The sequence below is a fragment of the Haliaeetus albicilla genome, chromosome 27 (assembly GCF_947461875.1).
Source record: "Haliaeetus albicilla chromosome 27, bHalAlb1.1, whole genome shotgun sequence".
NCBI lineage: Eukaryota > Metazoa > Chordata > Aves > Accipitriformes > Accipitridae > Haliaeetus > Haliaeetus albicilla.
This window is the reverse complement of record NC_091509.1, coordinates 16,210,704-16,229,791: the sequence shown is the minus strand read 5'-3', so window position 1 is coordinate 16,229,791 and position 19,088 is coordinate 16,210,704. Positions and strand designations below refer to the sequence as shown.

General features: G+C 56.5%; 1 protein-coding gene across 1 annotated transcript; it reads left to right on the top strand.

The window, feature by feature from the left end:
- The first annotated feature begins 68 nt into the window (after positions 1 to 68).
- Positions 69 to 13,369, top strand: CDX1 (caudal type homeobox 1). Its single transcript, XM_069772465.1, has 3 exons — positions 69 to 899; positions 12,737 to 12,882; positions 13,108 to 13,369. Exons 1-3 carry the CDS (start codon positions 263 to 265, stop codon positions 13,312 to 13,314), a joined length of 990 nt encoding a protein of 329 aa, XP_069628566.1. The 5' UTR covers positions 69 to 262; the 3' UTR covers positions 13,315 to 13,369.
- Positions 13,370 to 19,088: the final 5,719 nt, after the last annotated feature.

Here is a 19,088-nt window from a genome sequence, read left to right as displayed (position 1 = left end):
GGGTACAGATGGCTGCAGGGATGGGGTGGGCTCACTTGGGGCATCCTCGTGGGTGACACCCGTGATGCCCTAGTGTCCCCAAAGCCCGTTGCTACCAAGGGATCATGGCTGGTGGCATGGGGACAGCTGTGAGGTAGGGACAGCGGAGGGGACATGGGGTCCTCGGTGCTCCCCGGGGTCACCCACCACCTCGACCCCACTGCAGCCGGGGTGGGAGGTTTGAATTCGTCCCCCTCACCCGCTGGGGTTCCTGCACTTTGAAATGCAAACCTGCCTTTCAATGCAAATGCTGCGAGAGGTTGGGCCCAATAAAAGCCTGTGGGCAGGGAGGTGCCTGGCCCCGGGACACAGCTCCCCAAGGCGCCCAGGTGAGCAGTGGCGAAGGAGGGGCGGCCGCCTCCCCGCCAAACCAAACCCGGCCCGCAGCCGGCGGCACGGCGGAGCAGCATGTGCGCGGAGCCTGCCGGGGAAGATGTATGTAGGTTATCTTTTGGATAAGGACACCAACATGTATCCCAGCTCCGTCCGGCATCCCAGCCTCAACCTCAACCCCCAGAATTATGTGCCGGGGCCGCCCCAGTACTCGGACTTCGCCAGCTACCACCATGTGCCGGGGATTAACAACGACCCGCACCACGGGCAGCCGGCGGCTGCCTGGGGCTCTCCCTACACCCCTGCCAAGGAGGACTGGCATTCCTACGGGACCACTGCTATGCCTTCCACCGCCAGCCCGGGGCAGTTTGGATTCAGCCCCCCAGATTTTAACCCCATCCAGCCCCCGGGCTCTGGACTCCTGCCTCCACCCATCAGCAGCTCGGTCCCCCAGCTCTCCCCTAACGCCCAGAGACGCACCCCGTACGAGTGGATGAGGCGCAGCATTCCCAGCACCAGCAGCAGCGGTAAGGAAACCCTCCCAGCTCTGCACCCCTGCGCCTTCCTTGGTGCAGAGGATCCCTGGGCTTGAAGTCCTGCAGGGCCGGATCCTGCTCCGCAGGTCTCCCTGCGTGGGAACTGCTAGGAAGGACAGCATGCTTGGCCTGTGCTCGGCATGGCGCCTGGTCCCCAAAGAGCCGTGGCAGGGGCCGAGGATGGGCAGGGAGGGTACCGTCCTTCCGCGTTGCTGGCAGCTGGGGTTATATAGTTGGAAAATCCTTTTCCCTGGCCGGTCTCTGTCCCCGCACCCCTGCCCTCGCCTGCTGTCACTGGGTAGGATGGACAGAGCCAGAGACCCCTGAGATCCCGGGGTCCTGCCAGCCCCGAGGGGGTGTTGGACAGGGTGTCTCATATATGGAAGGGTGAGCGTGCAGGGCTGTGGCTGTGCATGGGGGTGTGAGCTGGCGTGCAGCTGCATGGGAGAGCCTGCGTATGGGGGGGTGCGCATATGTGTGCACGAGGTGCCTTATGCTGTGTGCATGTGTAGCGTGTGTGTATATGTGTGCAGGGAAGGTACCATATGTATATATGTGTAGGGAAGGTGCTGCATGTGCTGTGTGTATGTATGTAAAGTGTATTCGGTGCACATGAGGTGCTATAGGCTCTGTGTGCATACAGTACCATAAGCTGTATGTGCGTATGGGCCTTGCTGTATAGATAGTGTCGCTGAGCGTGTACGGGGCATGCTACGTGCCGAACACGCGTGTGCAAGGTGCTGGGCGTTGAGCACGGTGCTGTGTGCGGTGCGTCTGGGGTCGGTGCCACACGGAGGGCGCCTGTGGGTCCTCCTGGTGCAGTGGGGTGCGGGTGCCTGTGCACAGCGCGTGGGTGCCATGCACTGCGTGAGCGGGTGCCCCCGCTCCTGTGCCCACCCCCGGCGTGGGCACTGAGCGGTCATGCCATCCCAAGGGTCCTGTTGCCATGTCCCCATGTGCCTGGGGTCCTGTCCCCGCTGAACTCCTGACCTGGGGGCAGGCTGGGGGGGAAGCGTCTGGGGGACCCCAGCCCCCTGCCCGCACTGGGCGAGGGGGCCCTGCTGCCCACTTCAAAGGCGGTGGGCAGATCCCCCCTTGGGGCCAGCCCAAATTGACAAGGGCTTCGCTTTGTCATGGAGATGGTGGCCGGCTCCTTTGGCAGCGAGGTGAGGTGCGGGGGCCCTTTGTCCTGTCCTGCCCGCGCCCTTTCATCTTCCCCTCCAGGCTGCAATCGCCACTGCCAGCCCAGCCTGGACCCATCCTGCCCGCAGCAGGACCCTCTGCCTTGCCAGGCTTGGCCGGACCTGTCACCCCTCTCCCTTGCCTGTGCTGGCCGTGAGCTCTGCAGAGCCCTGCTGGGGCCAAACTCATTACAGGAGTGGCTCTGGGCATCTCTCAGGGGCAAGTTTGGTTTTGGTTACCACTGCCCCATATCCCTGGGATCGAGGCCGGGGCTCCTTGTTTGCAAAGTGTCTCCAATTTTAGGCTTGTTTCTGGTTCCCCACTGGCCCTGCTGGCCAAGCCCCATGCAGAGACCCTCATGCAAGGGGCTCATGGAGAGGTCCTTAGGGTCTTCCAGCATGGAAAATAGCTCCTCGTGTTGGCCAGATCCACATGGCAGGGATGGGGTTGTCCCAGTGGAACTAGTGGCTGCAGTGGAGCAGGCAGAATATCCCGATAAATGGAAAAAACCAGCCTTGGTCTGGAAAGAGGGGGGGAGAGGCAGGCTGGTATTTCCTGGCCTATTTTAAGTACTGAATATACCTATTTAGGAAAAATGTCTCCCCCCATACCCAGTGATAGAGACCCACAGGCATGCTGGGGCTGAGGGCTTCCCTCTGCGTCGGGGTGGAAGGGGGGGTGTGATCCTGCAGTGCCCCCCCCCCCCCCCGCAGCTGGGACCCTGCTACTTCTGCAGGTTTTGTAGGTCCGAACATCTCGGTTTCTTCTGAGGAGAGAGGTGGGAGGGAAAATTAATGGGGGGAGAAAGACATTGGCACACCTCTCCTCTGGATCAAGGGCACAGTTTTACACCCAGCAGTGGGGCTGAGATAAAACAGGGGCTTGAAAGTGCCTCTGATTGAGTTAGATGACAATTGAGTTGATTGAATTCTGGAAAAATATCATTAGTTGCTTAGTTTGTATCTCTTAGATTAAATACATACAAAGGGAGAAATAAATCAGCCTCGTTCCCCTTGCACACAGAGGAGGAGCTGCCCCAGCTCAGCCTCAGCGATGTGGGGATGGGTGCTGCAGTGAAAGCCCCTTCTTATGGTGCTTCCACAGGTCGGAAGACCAGCGAGGTCCCTTTTTAAGGCACTTGCAGATTAAGGATCTGTCCTTGCGTCTCTGCCGGGTCCAAGCCCAGTGCTGCTGGTGCCAAGCGGCTGCAGGATTCGGCCATGGTGGGACCATGTGCTGGGAGACAGTGGGATGCAGCCTGTGTTTTCCAGGGCTGCCCTTTAAATAAAAAAAGAGCCTTTCTCCATTAAGCTTGAAAGAGAGCAAGGCAGAGATGGGTTTGACATAGATAAGGTGAAATTCTTAGATGAACCGTTTTATTGAAATCAATAAACTGGACTTTAATCAGTCTGGATTGATTAACTACCCATCTCACCGCAGTGGGAATAGGAAATGAATACGCCGACCTTTTTGCTATAAATATCAACAGTTTCATTGCGAATGCTATAAATCGTAATACTTCAGAGGGCTGTAAATTAAGGTTCCTTCTCCGTCTTCCCTTGTATAAACAGCTCTTGGCCATAGTTTGAAAGCTTTTGGGAAAGAGCTGTGCAGTGGTAAGACAAAATGTTACACAGGGAATAGGAGTGTGTTGGGGGCTTCTGCAAATGCAATCCAGAGCCCAAGAAAAATCAATGAGAAATCTCCCAGTGACTCACGCAGAGTCAGGCTTACAGGGGGATGATTTTATACACTTGTTGCTAAATACATGTGTGCTTCACTCAGCTGAGCCAAGATAACCCTGCAGCAGAAGGGATTGCGACGCCAGAGGGCTGGTTGCTGGAAATCCAGAGTTAAAGGGAACCAAGTTGGAAGATGTCCCCAGGCCTCATTTCTCTCTCCGATGTCACCTCTTTTTCTGCTCATAAAATCTTCACGAGCAGCGTGTCAGAGCCTCATGCTTCCTCCTTATTCACAATTATTTGCAAACTTCCCTGTGAATTGCACCCCAGCTCTATAAAAAGCTCAGGAAGGTGGCTGGAAACGGCAGCTTGCTGAACTTTGAAATTCACCCTCTGCTCGTTAGTTATGCAAATCCTCAGATACTGCCTCGGGTCTGGCTTTTAGGTCACTAATCGAGCTGGGCCTGCAGTGCTAAATATTGCAAGTGAAAGTGCAATTGGGGCATCCCTTGGGGAGGGGAACGCGCTTGGGTCTTCATGTGGTATCCGTGTCCATGGTGCCGGAATAGGTTTTGGGGTGATGGAGAGCAAACAGTGATGCTCGGAGCGTGGGCGAGCGGCAATCTGCTGGGTATGCAGTTTTCCATCTCAGTTTTCACTATTTGCAGCTCAGTTTTCCAGCTCTTTGTTCAGCCCTAGTGTGGTCCTTGAAAGTTGGAGGAAAGACTAAAAACCCTGTTAATGAAATAGTGAAACGTTTTCCATGGACAGGTGGGGTTCATGCCATGCATGGTACCTTTTGGGGTGATGGTGGGGGCTGGAGAACAGTGCATTTCTCTGGTCAGTCCCTGTGTGGGGGACCCCTCTTTAGGACACGGTCACTCCCCATGAGACACTTTGCTCCTCCAGGTCAATCTGTGTGTGCGTGCATCGGGCCCCATCAGTCTCCCCTTGAATTATTAACCCACAACCTGGTCCTGGCCCCAGCTGGGATTTGTTGACCACTTAGCCTGCTGGCCAAGGTACAGGCCTTTCAAACTTTCCTAGAATTGACTTTCCTTGAACAAAAAGGGCTTCCCTGGAGCACTGGCGGTACCTACGTGATGGGCTTGGCTGGCTAATACCCTGGGATTAGCAGAGGGACACTTTAAACCTCTGGCCAATGGCAGATGTTTCCTACAGGGGACCCTTCAAGGACGCCCACTGCACTGCTGTTAGCTTTGCGATTGCCCGGATAAGGGGCCAGATCCTTCCCCCATGCTGCCCCACGGTAAGAACGGGCTGAGCCCTATGGGGCTACGAAGGGGGAGAGGAGTCCCGGTCCTCCGGTCCACCACCACCTTGCTGTCCTCCTCCTGCTGCAGCCGGGCCAAATCCAGCCAGGTGGCAGATCCGGATGAGCTGGATCCAGGCTCAGTGCCGTGGGGCTGGCATGAAGGCGATGCTCTGAAATGGGCTGTTTCCAGCTTGCGTGCACTCCCCAGCCCGTGCGCTGCCCTGGCACTCCTCACCCTCCTGCACTGGTGCGGTCTTTGACCCAGCGCGGGAGCCTGGCTGGCGGCGCTCAGCCTGGCATTGATAAAACCATGGGAGCAACTGAAGGAATTCGCCAGTAGCCAAAATAAAAGACTGAATCACTGCAGGGCTGGGAAATGCTTGCCCCAATGCCCAGCCTCAGACTGCCACCCCCGGGGCTGAAGCATCTCCTGTGGTGTTGCTCCGTGCCCAAGAATGTAGGGTTGTGATGGAGAACCACCAGCTCACTGCAACCGCCGGCAACCTGCTCCTCATCCCCTTGGGGTTTGCACCTCCTGGGAGGAAGATGAGCCTTGCAGGAGGGGTGCCTTCGTCCATGTGTGAGGATGTGACTGTGGATCTGGCCCCATCCTGCTGTGCCGGCAGTGCAGAGACCAGCCAGGGGCCAGGCTGTGCTCCTGCTCACCAGTTTGTGGTCTCCAGATCCAGCTCTTCCCCAGGGTGTTTCTGCCCCTTCCCAGCAGCCGGGCTGCCCTACCCTCTGGCTCTGCCAGTCCCATAACCTCCAGGCATGTAACTCCCAGCCATGCTCTCACTTATAGCAAAGCTTTTTTGGAAGCACAGAGCTTGACCCTCTGTGTATAGGAGACTAGAAAGCCATCAGGACAAGTGGCATGGTTTTGTAAGTGAAACATTTCCAGTGTATGATGTACAAAGGTGAATCAGATTTTATTGCTAGTGGGTGCCCATGGGAGCATTACCGTTTGCTCTGAAGTCTTTGGCACCAGGAAGAAATCCCCAGGTTGGGTCAATGTCAGGTGAACAGCCATGCAAGGAGCTACGCTGGGAGTAGGAGGGTTGCTGGGCTCCTCGGAGGGGCCCCCAGTGCCTTTGGGCACAGATAAGTCCTACCTTCAACCCTGATGGCTGAAATGCCCATTTCCCAACCCAGAGCAGAGCAGGGGGAGCCTCGGCAGGGGCCATTGGGTGAGGATTCATCCAGCATCCCCTCCTTCCCTCTGCAGTACAGAGACATTAAATATGTATGGGGAGAGGGGGGTGGTGGTTCCTCTCACCCAGTTTTTGACACCCAGCAGTTGTCTAAATCCAATGCCCTTTGGCGCAGGAATGATTTCAGGCAGGGATCTCAGGAAGGATAGCCCTCCGGAGGAGTTCGTTTCTCGCTGGCAGTGATGAATCAAGCCACATGGCTCTGGTCCTTTGCTCCATGTCGGTCGTCCCATCCATCACCCCTCTGCTTCCTGCAGCAGAGGAAAAATAGCTGATGATATTGAAGCACGCACAGGAAGGGGAAGGCTTGTGAAAAGCCTGACCTGCTGGTTCCCAACACTCAGGGAGGGTGGGGAGTTCGGGTTTAATCCCCCTCCCAGGCCACAGAGGAGTGTGGGTGCTTTGGAGCGGTTGCTGGAGCAGGAGGGGAAAGGAGAGGAGCAAGTGTGTGTGGGGTGGGGGGGGGGGGGGCAGAGGGAGGGCGTCAGGGGGCTCAGCCCCTGCCACCATCAGTGCAGACTTTGGGGTTCCCATTTCCAGTAGGTTTAGGGACAGTGAAATGAGCTGGGCTGTCTGTCCCGAACATCAGCATCATTGCTGCGCAGAGCAGCTGCCATCGCCGCTGCTCGGCAGAGGGAGCATCGACCCCTCTGCACAGAGGCAGCTGGAGCACATCTGGCTGCCAGATGTGGGTGGCTCCAGCCAGCCTGGAGTCTCTTGAGCTTTAGAAGACAACCCCAGCCCTCTCCCGGGCCTGGGGTCTCTTGTCATGGGGCATTGCTCTGCTGGCTGTCCCTGTCTTTGCAATGTGTGTGGGGATTTACCCCACCATGGAGCTGCAGAAGGACTGGGGGTGAAGCTGTCCAGGGACCCCATGGCTCTGACCCTGGAACTTCACTCTTGTTTGGAGCTGCTTCTGTGCCTCAGTTTCTCCATCCATAGCATTGCCTAAGCTATGCCAGGGGTGGGGGTAAGTTTTCCTTGATGCTTTCCCTGGGGAGGAATGGCAAATCCTGAAAAAGCACTGATTCTTCTGGAATGGGAGGATTTTACCCTCTTTGCAAGCAAATACTGCTTATTCAGAATGAAGCAGCTTTATCACGGAAAGAAAGTACCCACCCCGAGGGGGACAGCCTTGCACCCCATCTTGCTGCACTTTAACTCCAGTGCAGACAAGTTCTTTCCCTGGTGCTCACTGGTGATGGGACTTTCACATCTGATGTTTTCCAGAATTAAAATATTGTAGTGCCATCAGATAGTGTGGAACCAGGCACCCAGTACAGACAGATGGGTAGATGAGGCTGTACAGATGGAGCCAGTGCATGGCCAAAGCATCGCCAGGAAGGTGAAACCATTCAGGGCAGCTCCAGGAGCACATTGCCCGGACTTTTCATGCCAATCATGCAAAGAGCCGCTGCGCAGCGGGGCGTGCAGAGCCACCAAGCAGCCACAGGACTGGCCAGCAACACCTTCATCCCCCACGCCAGCATCTCCCATGCAAAGGACCATGCAATGCCCCCATGTGCCCAGGCCTCGGGGACCTACCTCTGCGGTGGGGCACAACAGCCAGCACCGCGGTGGGCTCTCATCTCAGCAGCTCCGGCAAGTGAGTCGGGGCTGCCGTACCCCGGCTGCCCTGATCAGAGCCCTGACGGCTGCGTAGTGGCTTCCCACAGAGCCAGGGTTTGCAGCTGCTGCAATTTCGAGCTGCTTTGACCTGTGAAATAGAGACCTTTAGAAAAGTGCACAGGTTTATGCTCCTCGCTGCTGGCAGCCGTGCTGCTCCTGCTGCAGCTGGGAGGGCTGTGTTCTGTGGATGGGGATCCTCTGTTCGGAGCTGGCCTGATCCCCTCTTAGCCGTGCTGGGCACACTGGGCTGGGTGCATCACTCTGTGGGACTGGGAAAAGAGAAGTTCCAAATAACACATGCCGGCTCTTGCTCCTTTGCTATTTTCCACCTCTTCCCAGGGTGCCAGTGCCATGCAGTCTCTTTCCTCCCTGATTTGAATCAGCCCCTTCCCAGCTGTTCTTAGAGCTGCTCAACACCAGCCTCAAAATACCCGATATTGCCTATCTGTTAGGGTGTTTGGGGCACAGTTTCTTATTGAAAGCCATCCTTTGGGCAGGCCAGGGCTGGGGAAGGTGAATTGCCACCTCCCTGGCAGCCTCCACCATGGCCATGAGGGTGCAGAGTCCGGGATGGTGAGCACAGGGATCTAGTTTGATTTTTCCTTCCCCTGCCAGGCTCTTACCCTGGGTCCAGGGCAGGAGTTCCAGCATCCCCATCCCCGGGGCAGGGCTGCCATGGGGAGCGGATCCGGGCTGGGAGTCAGGACCCCATCCCTCCACGTGTGTGCGAGTGCATGTGCGTGCACACTCAGGAGTGTGTCCCTTGGGGTTTGCACAGCACATTAAAGCTATTCCCTTATCTAATCACAGCTCAGGTGAGTGCTATTAGGGTTATACATTAACAGTAGTAACGATACCTTCTCCCCATGCAGCCATTGGCCCTGCCTTGATCCCAAAGCCGAAACCATTCCCACCGGCCCCGCGAATGGCTCCATTTGGCTGCCTGAGCAGTTCCTTTGCCTGGTCTTTTGGGGACAAGCAGGAGGGACTTTAAATGCATAGCAGGGCTGGAAGGGGCTAGCAGCCATGCTAGGAGGCATCACCAGCGCACCCTTTGCACCTCGTGTGCCCCATCCGCGCTCCCCCCCTGGTGCAGCAGCAGCAGATCCGGGCTATCCCAGCCATGGGACAGCCCGATCCACCTCCATCAGGCTTCCCTGGAAATGCAGGAGCGGCTCCATCCCTCTGCTCGGCCATGCTCCCTGCTGTGGCACCGGGGTTTCCCTGTAGGTACGAGGGCTCCCTGTAAGGAGCTGGGCTGGCTTGTCCCGAATTTCCTCTTTCCTTTCACAGAGCCATAAAAAGTCTCCAGGAGAGAGTTAAGTGTAACCCAGCATTCATATTCAAGGTAGTTGAATTATTCATTGTCAATAGTATTTCTTGCGAATCCTTTTTTTTTTCTTGTGAATCACCCATGATACATTCCCAAATTCAGCAAACATCGCTGAAACCAGCAATTAGTTGAGATGAATAACTTTCTATCTCTGGCTTGGTCATGAGTCCTCTGCTTTGAGTCTTTGCTACCTGATATTGGGCAGCAACAGACTGGTGCCCAGCTCACATGGCGGCAGCTCGCGGGCACGGCTGGGTATCTGCCAGACCCAAGGCAAAGCAGAAGCTTTATCAAGGATGAACACTGAAGAGGGAATAACAAAGAACAAGCTGTGATGGATGTATTTACAGCTGCAGCAGGAAATAATAATTCCTGCTGGAATTCATGGAATATGTGGTATTCACAAACCGCCTTACTTCTTTATTCTTTAATTTATATTTTTTACTTTATCTGTCAATTCCTTTGCTTTCCAGCTGTTTTTTTCTCCAAGCAGTGGTATTCAAATAGCAATATGGCAGATAAGATCATTTTTAAGTCATTATCTCTTCAGAAAGGTTTTTGCTTTCAAATGAAAAAAAAAACAGATACATTTATATGAGAAAGAAAAAAACATGTAGGAGTCCCTGAGCCTGGAGCAGACAGAGGGAGCCCAGTTTCTCACGGAGCTGCTAAACCTTGCATAAATCTCCGCCGGTGCATCTGGTTTATTCTGTAACTCCCCGGGAATCGCTGTGTTTGCAAATTCAGCACAGGTCCCTCCTGGGCCGGTATGCAGAAGTCCTTCTCACGCCAATGAACCTTTCACCTGCGGGGTGGCGAGAGGCGGCAGCGACCCCACGGGAGGGACAGGGACCCCGTGGGAGAGTGAGGGGAGAGTGTGGGGTCCCTCGTGGGCTGGGTGCCCGGCACTGTGCCACGGTCAGTTCTGTTTCGAGCCACCACAACCGATGTGTGGCAAAGAGGAGATAAACACCCAGCAATGCTGCCATAGACCCCTCGCACACTAAATCACTGTGTTTCAGCCGTGTGCCCGCAGACAACTCCGTATGCACCTTGCTCAATCAAATTTACCTTTTTTACCCTGTTTTTACCTGCAGAGTCACCCTATGTGGCCAGAGGCAGGTTTGTCCTCAGTGGTGGTGAGGAGGGATTAGGTGTTCGTTTCTAAACAGCCTCGGGATGAGCTGGACTCCCCGCTCTCTAAAGCGGTGACTGAATTCATCACATCCCTCAGATAGGAGTTAGTGGCTAAAGCCCAGCCCTGGTGCTGGGAGGTCTGGTTTCAATTCCTGGCCGTGTGGCAGCCTTGCTGTGCTCCTACCCTCCTCTGTGGATCGCTGGAGAGCTTTGGTGCTTCTTGGGGACCGTGCTGAGACCCTCACCCATTACCCTGCTCACGTTGCGCTGAGCCCGTGCCGGCACCTCCAGGAGCAACGGCAGGAGGACACAGAGGGTGACATAGTCATGGAAATTCGGTGCTAACTTGAATCGCAGGGCTGCTGCTTTTGTGCTTGGGAGCACCGGAGTCAAGTCCCAGCAGGGCGAGACACTTCCCGTGCCCACCCTGGCTCCCACGTGCACCCACGGGTGCACACACACTCAGGCGCTTCCACATGCGGTTTTCTCGGTGGCCAATGGCAGGAGCTGGACCTTTGCTGGCTCTTGCTTATTTAGCAGGAAACCAGCTGCCTTTTTGCATCCTATGGGATGCTGCGAGGGGAATGACCCCGAGGGAGCCCCTCTCCCACTCGCAGTGTACTGTGGCCGTGGGTTGTCCTGTCTCTGACACTCTTTTACATTTATCTTTCAGCATAAGTGGCTTAGGAAAGTCCCCATCTTCTTGCAATGGGGAAGCAGGGAAGAGTCACCCTTAAAAATAAAATTGAGTAGGTTGAGAAACAAATTCGCAGCCTGGGGGTTAGAATTTTGCTCTGTGGAGATTCTCTTATGTCTGATTAGGGTTGAATCCACTCTGGCGCCTCTGAAGCACAGTTTTGCTCTGTGCCACCCAAACTTCTGCTCCCACTAGAATGGTCAGAATTTAATATTGCTATGACTTCTCAATGTCCATCTGATTTGGCCCAAACTGGCTGATGTGCCAAGGACTCATGAGGGGGAAGGGATTAACAGGATGGCAGGCACACAAAGATCCCCTTTCCTGGGGGAAGCAGGCTGCAAATGAGGTTATATGGGTTGCTGGGTCACTAGAAATCCCTCCCTGCACATCTGCAGCAGTAATGGGCAGTATCCTGTCCATGCTGGTACACCCAGGACAGCCCCAGGGAAGTCCATGGAAATCCTGCCCCTTCCCATGGCAGCATTGCTCTTAGCAGCAGAAATTCAGAAGACGGGCAACCGTGTCTGCCAGGCAAACAAATGGCTGGGTTCCCAGTCGGAAGGACAGTGGCTGCTCAGCTGAAAGCACAGCTCCGTCCCTCTCAACGCCCTGGAACAGGATTTTGTTATTTTGGGTGGAGAAGCAAATACTTACAGCTGTGTTTATTCCCCACCCATGGGTTCTGCTGCAGAGGAAAGCACCAGGGACTTGTCAGCAAACCGCTGGGCATGGGCATCCTTCCTTGAAGTGCCACCCACACCCCCCGTGACCCCCAGCCCAGGCAGAGTTCAAGCCGATGGCTCGTGCTCTGCAGCTCACCCCTTGTGCGTGTGGATTAATGGAGGAGCTAACGGAGAAGACGGCTGGGCTATTTTTTACTGTGTTTTTTTTCTGCCAGAAAGCAGCAGGTGCTATTTGCAGTCCCGTGGGATGTGCATCTGTGTGCACAGAGATGTGGGACTTGATGGCCCCGAACTCTGTCCATATCTGGGGGTGCCCAAGGCGAGATTCGGGCTGGCTTTGGCCAAACACCACTGGCCCGTGGAGCCAGTCCTCAGGAGTGCTTGGGCATCATGTGGGCTTTCTCCAGTGCATCTTTAAAGACTGCACCAGATGAATAAGCACTGCTCTCCACCTTAGCTCAGTACATGGAGAAGGAAAATAACCCTCTTGGTGGCAGAGAGATGCTGTCATCCCTGGGTTTTCCATCTTTCCCCTGTCCTGATCCATGTGCCTTCAAGTGATGGCACCTTGGGTTTGGGCTTCGTGGCAAAGAGCTGGGCTTCCCTCAGCCCTCCCAGGCTGTATTTTTGCAGACAGCTTGTCCTCAGCCCACCACAGGGCTTGCAGCTCTGCTCGTCTCAGGGACGGTGTGTCATGGCACATGGGATTTATGGTCCATCTTCTCGGGATGCCTCTGAATCCCTTCTGCTCTTTCCACCAAAGCCCAGGTACTTTCTAACATGGGGAAACATCCTGGTGCTACCCAGGATCATCATTAAATCCAATAGGAGCCGCACGAGTCTCTTTTCCATTGGTCCCCAGGGCATTGCCATGTTTCTCCTGAGCTCTTCACAGGTGGTTGTGTATCTCCTCTGTGCCCTTGTGGATGCTCCTACCCCTCCATGGCTCCCTTTCATCCCCTCTCGGCTCACCCTGACTCTGTTGTCTCTGCCAGGCAAGACCAGGACAAAAGACAAGTACCGGGTGGTGTACACGGACCACCAGCGCCTGGAGCTGGAGAAGGAGTTTCACTACAGCCGCTACATCACCATCCGCCGCAAGGCTGAGCTGGCCGCTGCCCTCGGGCTCACCGAACGGCAGGTCAGTGCTGCGGTGTCCCGGGAAAACCATGTCCCAGGTGGAGATAGGGCTGGGGAGGGGAAGGGCTGCAGCCCAAACAGGCAGCAGTGGTCCCACCTTGCTCGATGGATCTCCCTTCTCTTCCAAACTCTGGGATTCCCTCCCTGCCCCAGGGGGACCCTGAGGGTTGTCATCCTTGGCTGCATCCATCGGCATCTCTGCATCACCAACTTTGTCTTTCTGCAGGTGAAAATCTGGTTTCAAAATCGGAGGGCGAAGGAGAGGAAGGTGAACAAAAAGAAGATGCAGCAGCAAAGCCAGCCCACCAGCACCACTACGCCAACGCCGCCAGCTGTTGGCACACTGGGACCCATCGGAGGCCTCTGCAGCAGCAGTGCCCCGAACCTCGTCTCCTCATCTCCACTGACGATCAAGGAGGAATTCATGCCTTAATCCCCTTCACCAGCTATAGACACCAAGAGATAAGCACTATGCAGCAGAGCCCAGCTGGTCCGTGTGCTCTGAAGTGTGACAGCCCCTTCCCAAAGACATGATGGTCCCCGGCTGAACCAATGGGGCAGCCAGCGAGGCTGGGCGAGGTGGCACCAGGACCTTCCCAAGGGGCTGGTGGGCTCTCTCCTATGTAAAAACCATAGGTTAGGTAGTATTGCTCTCCTGTAGGAAACATGCACGGGTCTGGTCTCTAGTATTTGTAGCCCAAAGCAAGGTCCTAACGTCAGCAGAAGGAAGGGGGTGGTGGTGGAGGATGGCTTTCCTACGGTGCTTCAGGTGGAGCTGGTAGGATGGTTCCTTTGGTCCTCCTGGTGATCCATCTGCCTGGTGCTTTTGGGGCAGTCTAAACAAGAACCAGAAAAAAGACCTGGCTGGACTCAAGGCAAGACAAATTTCTGCTGAGCTGGTCTCCTGGATCTGCCGTGCTGGGTAGGAGGCTGCCGAAGGCAGAGTGAGTTGGACTGCGGGAGCCAGACAGGACCCTCGGCCGTAGGACCCGAGGGGGGACTCCTTCAAACCACGGCAATGGTGGCGAGCCGGAGCACATCCTTGGTGGGAGTCCCTGCACATCCCCACCCACGTCCCCCAGCCACCCTGGCAGCACCCGCTCCTGCACCCCCAGCTCTGCCCCTGCACCCACAAGGAGCCGGACAGAGACGTGTCTGGCAGCCCTGGTACCCTTGGCTGTGCCATGGCAAGGCGGCACTGCAGCCATCCTCCACCTGGAGCACAGGGAGAGGAGAGAAGGGAGTCAGGCACAGGCACATGGGAGGCAGACCACCCTGCTGAGCCCTGAGACCACCTTCCCACGGGGAAGGGAAGGAGAACAAGAAGGTTCGCCATCGTGACAGGGTGCAAGAACCAGCCCCAGGCCGTCCAGAAGGGCAAATACCGTGAGAGCTTTGGGGTGCTGCTCCAAGGGAGCACAGCTGCCGCAGGCACTGGGAGCTGCTGCCAGGGTGGGCAGGGGCCAGCTCAGGCAAAGGAATGGCTGGCACGTGCCCTCGTGTTAGCTGATAGAGGGGTGGTTTCCAGAAAGGCAAAGAATTGTTTTTTTCCTATCTTCTTCAAAACCCACAGGACTCCAGGTTTTTGTTCTCCCTGTCTCCCCCCTCCTCCATGCACTGCACCACCTCTCGCCCACTGTGTGCCCTAGGCCAGTAACTAATAGCCCTCTTTTCCTATTGGTGAACTGCAGCTGAAATGTCCCTTCATCCTGCTGAATCTGGACCACCGTATTGGCCTGGGTTAACTTACAGCCCGGTTTCAGATGTCCCAAAGGCCAGCTGGGCACAGCATGGGGGACAGGAGGGTCTGTGGCTCCTGCTCAGGGCTGCACCAGGTGCTCCCGGGCTGGGGTTTTCCAAGACCAAGACAGGGATGAGGGAGCACAAGCCTCGCATGGCAGCTTGCTTGGCCTTTCCCAGCACCATCTCTCCGAGCTCCAGAAAGGTGGAGCAGCAGACATGTCCCCTGCTGCCTGCAGAGCCCCCAGCTGAGCCCCTGCATTGCATCTGACACTGCTTGTGCATCACATCCCTCCGCCACCCTGTGTGCCACCAGGTTTGCACCACTCCCAGCCCCTCCTCGCCCAGAAAACAAGGTGCCCAGGCACACTGCGGATTTTCCAAATGTTTCCCTGCCATCCCACTGCGCCTGCCACCCCACTCCAGCCCTCATAGAATTTGGGTCTCCCTCCTGCAGGGGCCAGTGACACCTCCAGCTGTGCTCGGTGGCAAGGATGAATGTTTGCATTGGCTCAGGACTTTGGCTCAGTTTTTATGTATATAAGGCAGAACTGGTTTTCCTTTTTATTTTTTAGGCATCGGTGAAAATAAAAGCGAGCAGGAATCCCGTGTGCCACGAGTTTGTTGCTGTCTCCTCCCAGCCGGCGGTGCTGCGGCAGGGGAGGGATGCCAGCTCCAGGGTCGCACCCAAGCTGATGCCCCTGAACGCAGCCGGGGTCAGGAGCGAGGGGTCCTGCCCAGCCCCACTGAAAAGGGTACAGGTGGATGTCTTGATGTAGCAGCCTTGCCCCTGTAGCCTGCGGTGTGCCCATCCCGCAGGGCCATTGCCGGCAGTGGCATTGCCCACACTGTGGTGCGGCACGACCGCGTCCCATCCCTTTGCCACCAAGAGAGCTGGCCGTGCCAGGCGACCCAGCGGCTGCAAATTCGCAGCCGCGGGGGCAGCCGGGGAAAGGGTGAGGCTGGGCTTGGGCTGGTGGAGGCCAAAGAACAAGGCCAGCTGCCCACGGACGTGGCCGCCTCCCATTGGTGCCTCCCGGCCTCTAATCTCATTTTATGGCTGTTGATGGGCTGAATATCCTCCTTGTCCAAGAAGAGCAAACAGAGAACGAGGATGTGAGATAGTGCCTGGGACAGCTGGCATCGGTGCCTGACACTCTCCTCTCTCCATCCCAGTCACGTCCCCCTGGTCCTGCAGGGCACTCAGCAAGGGGCTGCCCTCGAATCCCTGCCCAAAACAGCTCCTCCAGCTCCAAAATGTGCTAAGCATTGCCTGAGAAAAGGGGGGGGACATGTGTGCCGAGGTGTCCAGGCAGGGCAGGTGGCTGTGGAGGGACACCTCATGCGGGATAAAGTCCTTGTGGGTGGAGGAGATGGAGGAGCAGGGGTAGGATGAGGTGGCATTGCAGAGAGAGGGACAGAGCAAAGGGTTTTTTCCTGATCTTGCAACAGTGGCTGCACCTACCACTGCACCCTGGTGACCCCGCACTCATCAGCACGGCACCTGGGTTGCCCATGGCATGGGACCATTGCCTCCCTGCACCCCTGCAAGGGGACATGGGGCATCAGGTGCTAAAACAGGCTGGGAGAGGCAAAGGAAATGCAGCTGGTGCCATATGGGAAAAGGGATGGGACTGGATGGGCTACCTGCCCAAATAGCTGGGCTGGACTGGGAAAACTGGGGCCACTTCTGCATGGAGTCTCCAGCATGGTCCCCACACCGGGGGCTGGCTCCTCCACATGCATCCTCCTCCCTCACCAGGCTTCACCTGCTTTTGACATCCAATTTCGTCATTGCCTCATGGGGACCAGTCGGTGGGATCCTGCCCTGGCAGGGGATGCGGTGGTGGCAGCCCAGCCCCAGGCATCATCATCGCCTGCAAGGGGGAAGCTTGAAGGGGAATGGAGTCCTGTGGGGGGATGAAATGTGCATCTCCCGAATTCACCCTCTGCATTGGGGTGCCTGTGCATGGGTGAGGGGCCGGGCAGGAGGGAAGATGCTCTGCCGCCCGCCCAGAGAGGCTGCGGGTGCCGTTGACAGGATGAAATTCCAACTGATACCCTAATCTGGCGCCTGCCTGTTTGCACAGCAGGGTAAAAGTCCAGCGAACCGTGGGCTGTGCCCTTGGGTCCCTGCTGCCCGTGTGTGCACAGGGAGCCAGCACTGGCGGGAAGAAGCAATAAATGCACCCACACACCCAGGCACCCCTTCCCCCAACACACACACATGCCCCTTGGCCAGGTGACGAAATGCATCTGCTGCGTCCCTGCTACCGTGTCCTCCCCTGCCTCCCTCCAGCTGTCATTTGGGCAGGGATGGGTAAGCCCTGTGGTGTCCCCCCCATGCCAGGAAAGGGGCTAGTAGACCCCACGTCCCCACCAGCTTTGGGACCTTTGGTCCAAACCTCCTGGACACATGTCACCTTGCTGGTTGCACCCCTGGCAGGTCACAGGCACCCAGTTTTAGCACCTGCAGCAGCTGCCTCCCGAGTCACACAGCCCCATATGGACCCTAGTCCTTAAGGGACAGCCTGGCCCCATGGTCAGGGGACCCTGGGCACTGTCCCCAATAAGCCCCCGCAGTTTCTTCCCGTTCCTTCCTCTGTGCTTCCCACCGGCTCCCGCTGCCCAGCTGCACCTCTCCTTGGAGAAGTCTTGAAATCGTCATTAAAATAAGGCCACGCGCACCAGGTGGCCGAAAACGCCGCCGGCCTGCCAGCAGCCTCCGGCATGGCACGCTTCCCAGTGGTGACTAACCGGAGCGCCGCTGCCGTTGTCGCCTTCCTCGTGCCTTGTGGAGAGGATCTGGGCACGGTCCCATCTTGCTGTCAGCCACCTTCTCGCCTCTTCCCGGGCGGCTGCCTCCGGGACACGGGTGGGCTGCCCAAACAGGGTGGGCAAGGGTGTTTCCCCAGCCTGTGTGCTGCCCTCTCTTTTCCTGCTGATGGCAGCCAGCATGGGCAGTGCTGGTGCCTGCTGGGCACTGCATCGGGATGGAGATGCGTGTTTGCTTTCCTGCTGCCCTACCACCCCGCTGCGCCCATGCTTCAGCCCACGGGAAGGGAAAGGTTTACTTGGTGTCCCAGGGATGTCTCAGGGGTGGGGTGGGAGAAGGCAAAGCTTGCTAGAAAATGCTTGCGAGCCCCATGTGTGCTCCTTAGTGCTGGGCCCTTGGGGATCAGGGCGCAGGGGCAGCTGTGCAACACTGCTGTCCTCTGCCTGAGCTCTCCTGGGGTTTTTGGGGTCCCTGGACTGCACTGCTTCTCACGGGAACACCCCTCTGGCTCCTACTGCCCCTGGTGGGTGCTGTTCCATGAGGTGGGTCTCTTGCCGGCTCCAGGGCAATGCCAGACTCGAGCCAGCTCTGCAGTGAGATGCTGGAACACCCTGGATGCCCAGGGTGGGATGTCTACTCCCTGGTGGTCCCAGGCAATGGAGAGCTGATGGTGCTACCAGAGCAGCACCAGCCAAACCAGAAAAGGGAGCTCCAGATACAGAGCATCCCATCAGCAGCAGTATCAACATGGACATTTCAGGGTAGCGTCAGCCCTGGATGTCTCTACTGGTAAATACTGCCCTGGAGACAAGAAGATGGGGGCTTGAAGTCCACCCAGGGAAGGCTGGGTGGTTTGTGCAGGGCTTAGTCCATACTGGTAACGCAGGGCTGTGGCAGCTGTAACGAGGTGGCACCAGCCTCTCCCTTCCTATGCTGTGGCAGTGGCCGTGGGACACTTCTCTTTAGGTGTATCCCAAGGGAAAAAGCTAAAGGGGTGATTCAGATCACACAAGCATGAAAGGCAAACAAAGGATCCTTGCCCTGAGCAGGAAGGGTGAGACTGGGACAGTGCCTGACACAGCCCCCAGCCACCAGCCTGGCCAGCTCCGGGCTCAGGATTCCCTGCCAGAGTCCTGGGAGAGGGAGAAGCAATGGGTAAGTCCAAGGCAGGTAAAACGTGGATGTGTGGATTCCCAAAGACTTTCCCAAATACTACTTTTTTTTTTTGAGGAAGCTCTGAGTGTGTGAAAAAAGATGTTTGTTGGGTTATATAGTTTGCTCCTTCCTCCTTTCCCGCTGGGAAATCCAGGTAAATGTTAGCTCTGAAAGACCCACTGTGCAAACGCTGAGCCACTTCATCATTTTAGATTCTGCAGAAATGTGTCTTTATGCTCAGGATCCATTTCCTTTCGGGGAAAATTTTCAGAAGTGCTTGAAGGGCTGTAGGAGCACGATTGCCATTAGATGTCAGGGAGATTTGCTCTTACATCTGGCAGGCTGGGTCCTCTCAGTCCCAGCCTTGTCATTGTCCTCCACCTCCCCAGTGCTGCCTGGTCAGCCTTAAACCTGAGAAAAGCAGCTGGGGACATGTCTGGGGCAGATTGGAGCACTGTAGGGCATTTGCAAGGAAAAGACACACATCCTGATGAACTGGGCACAGTCCAGGGAGAAAGTGAAGGACAAGAGGATAT

What these genes read in the sequence shown, in the direction of transcription:
- CDX1 (XM_069772465.1), top strand. Translation starts at nt 263, where the DNA reads ATGCAAACCTGCCTTTCAATGCAAATGCTGCGAGAGGTTGGGCCCAAT. An exon ending in TCCCAGCACCAGCAGCAGCG is followed by an intron (nt 900 to 12,736) that starts GTAAGGAAACCC and finishes TGTCTCTGCCAG; the next exon opens with GCAAGACCAGGACAAAAGAC. An exon ending in TCGGGCTCACCGAACGGCAG is followed by an intron (nt 12,883 to 13,107) that starts GTCAGTGCTGCG and finishes GTCTTTCTGCAG; the next exon opens with GTGAAAATCTGGTTTCAAAA.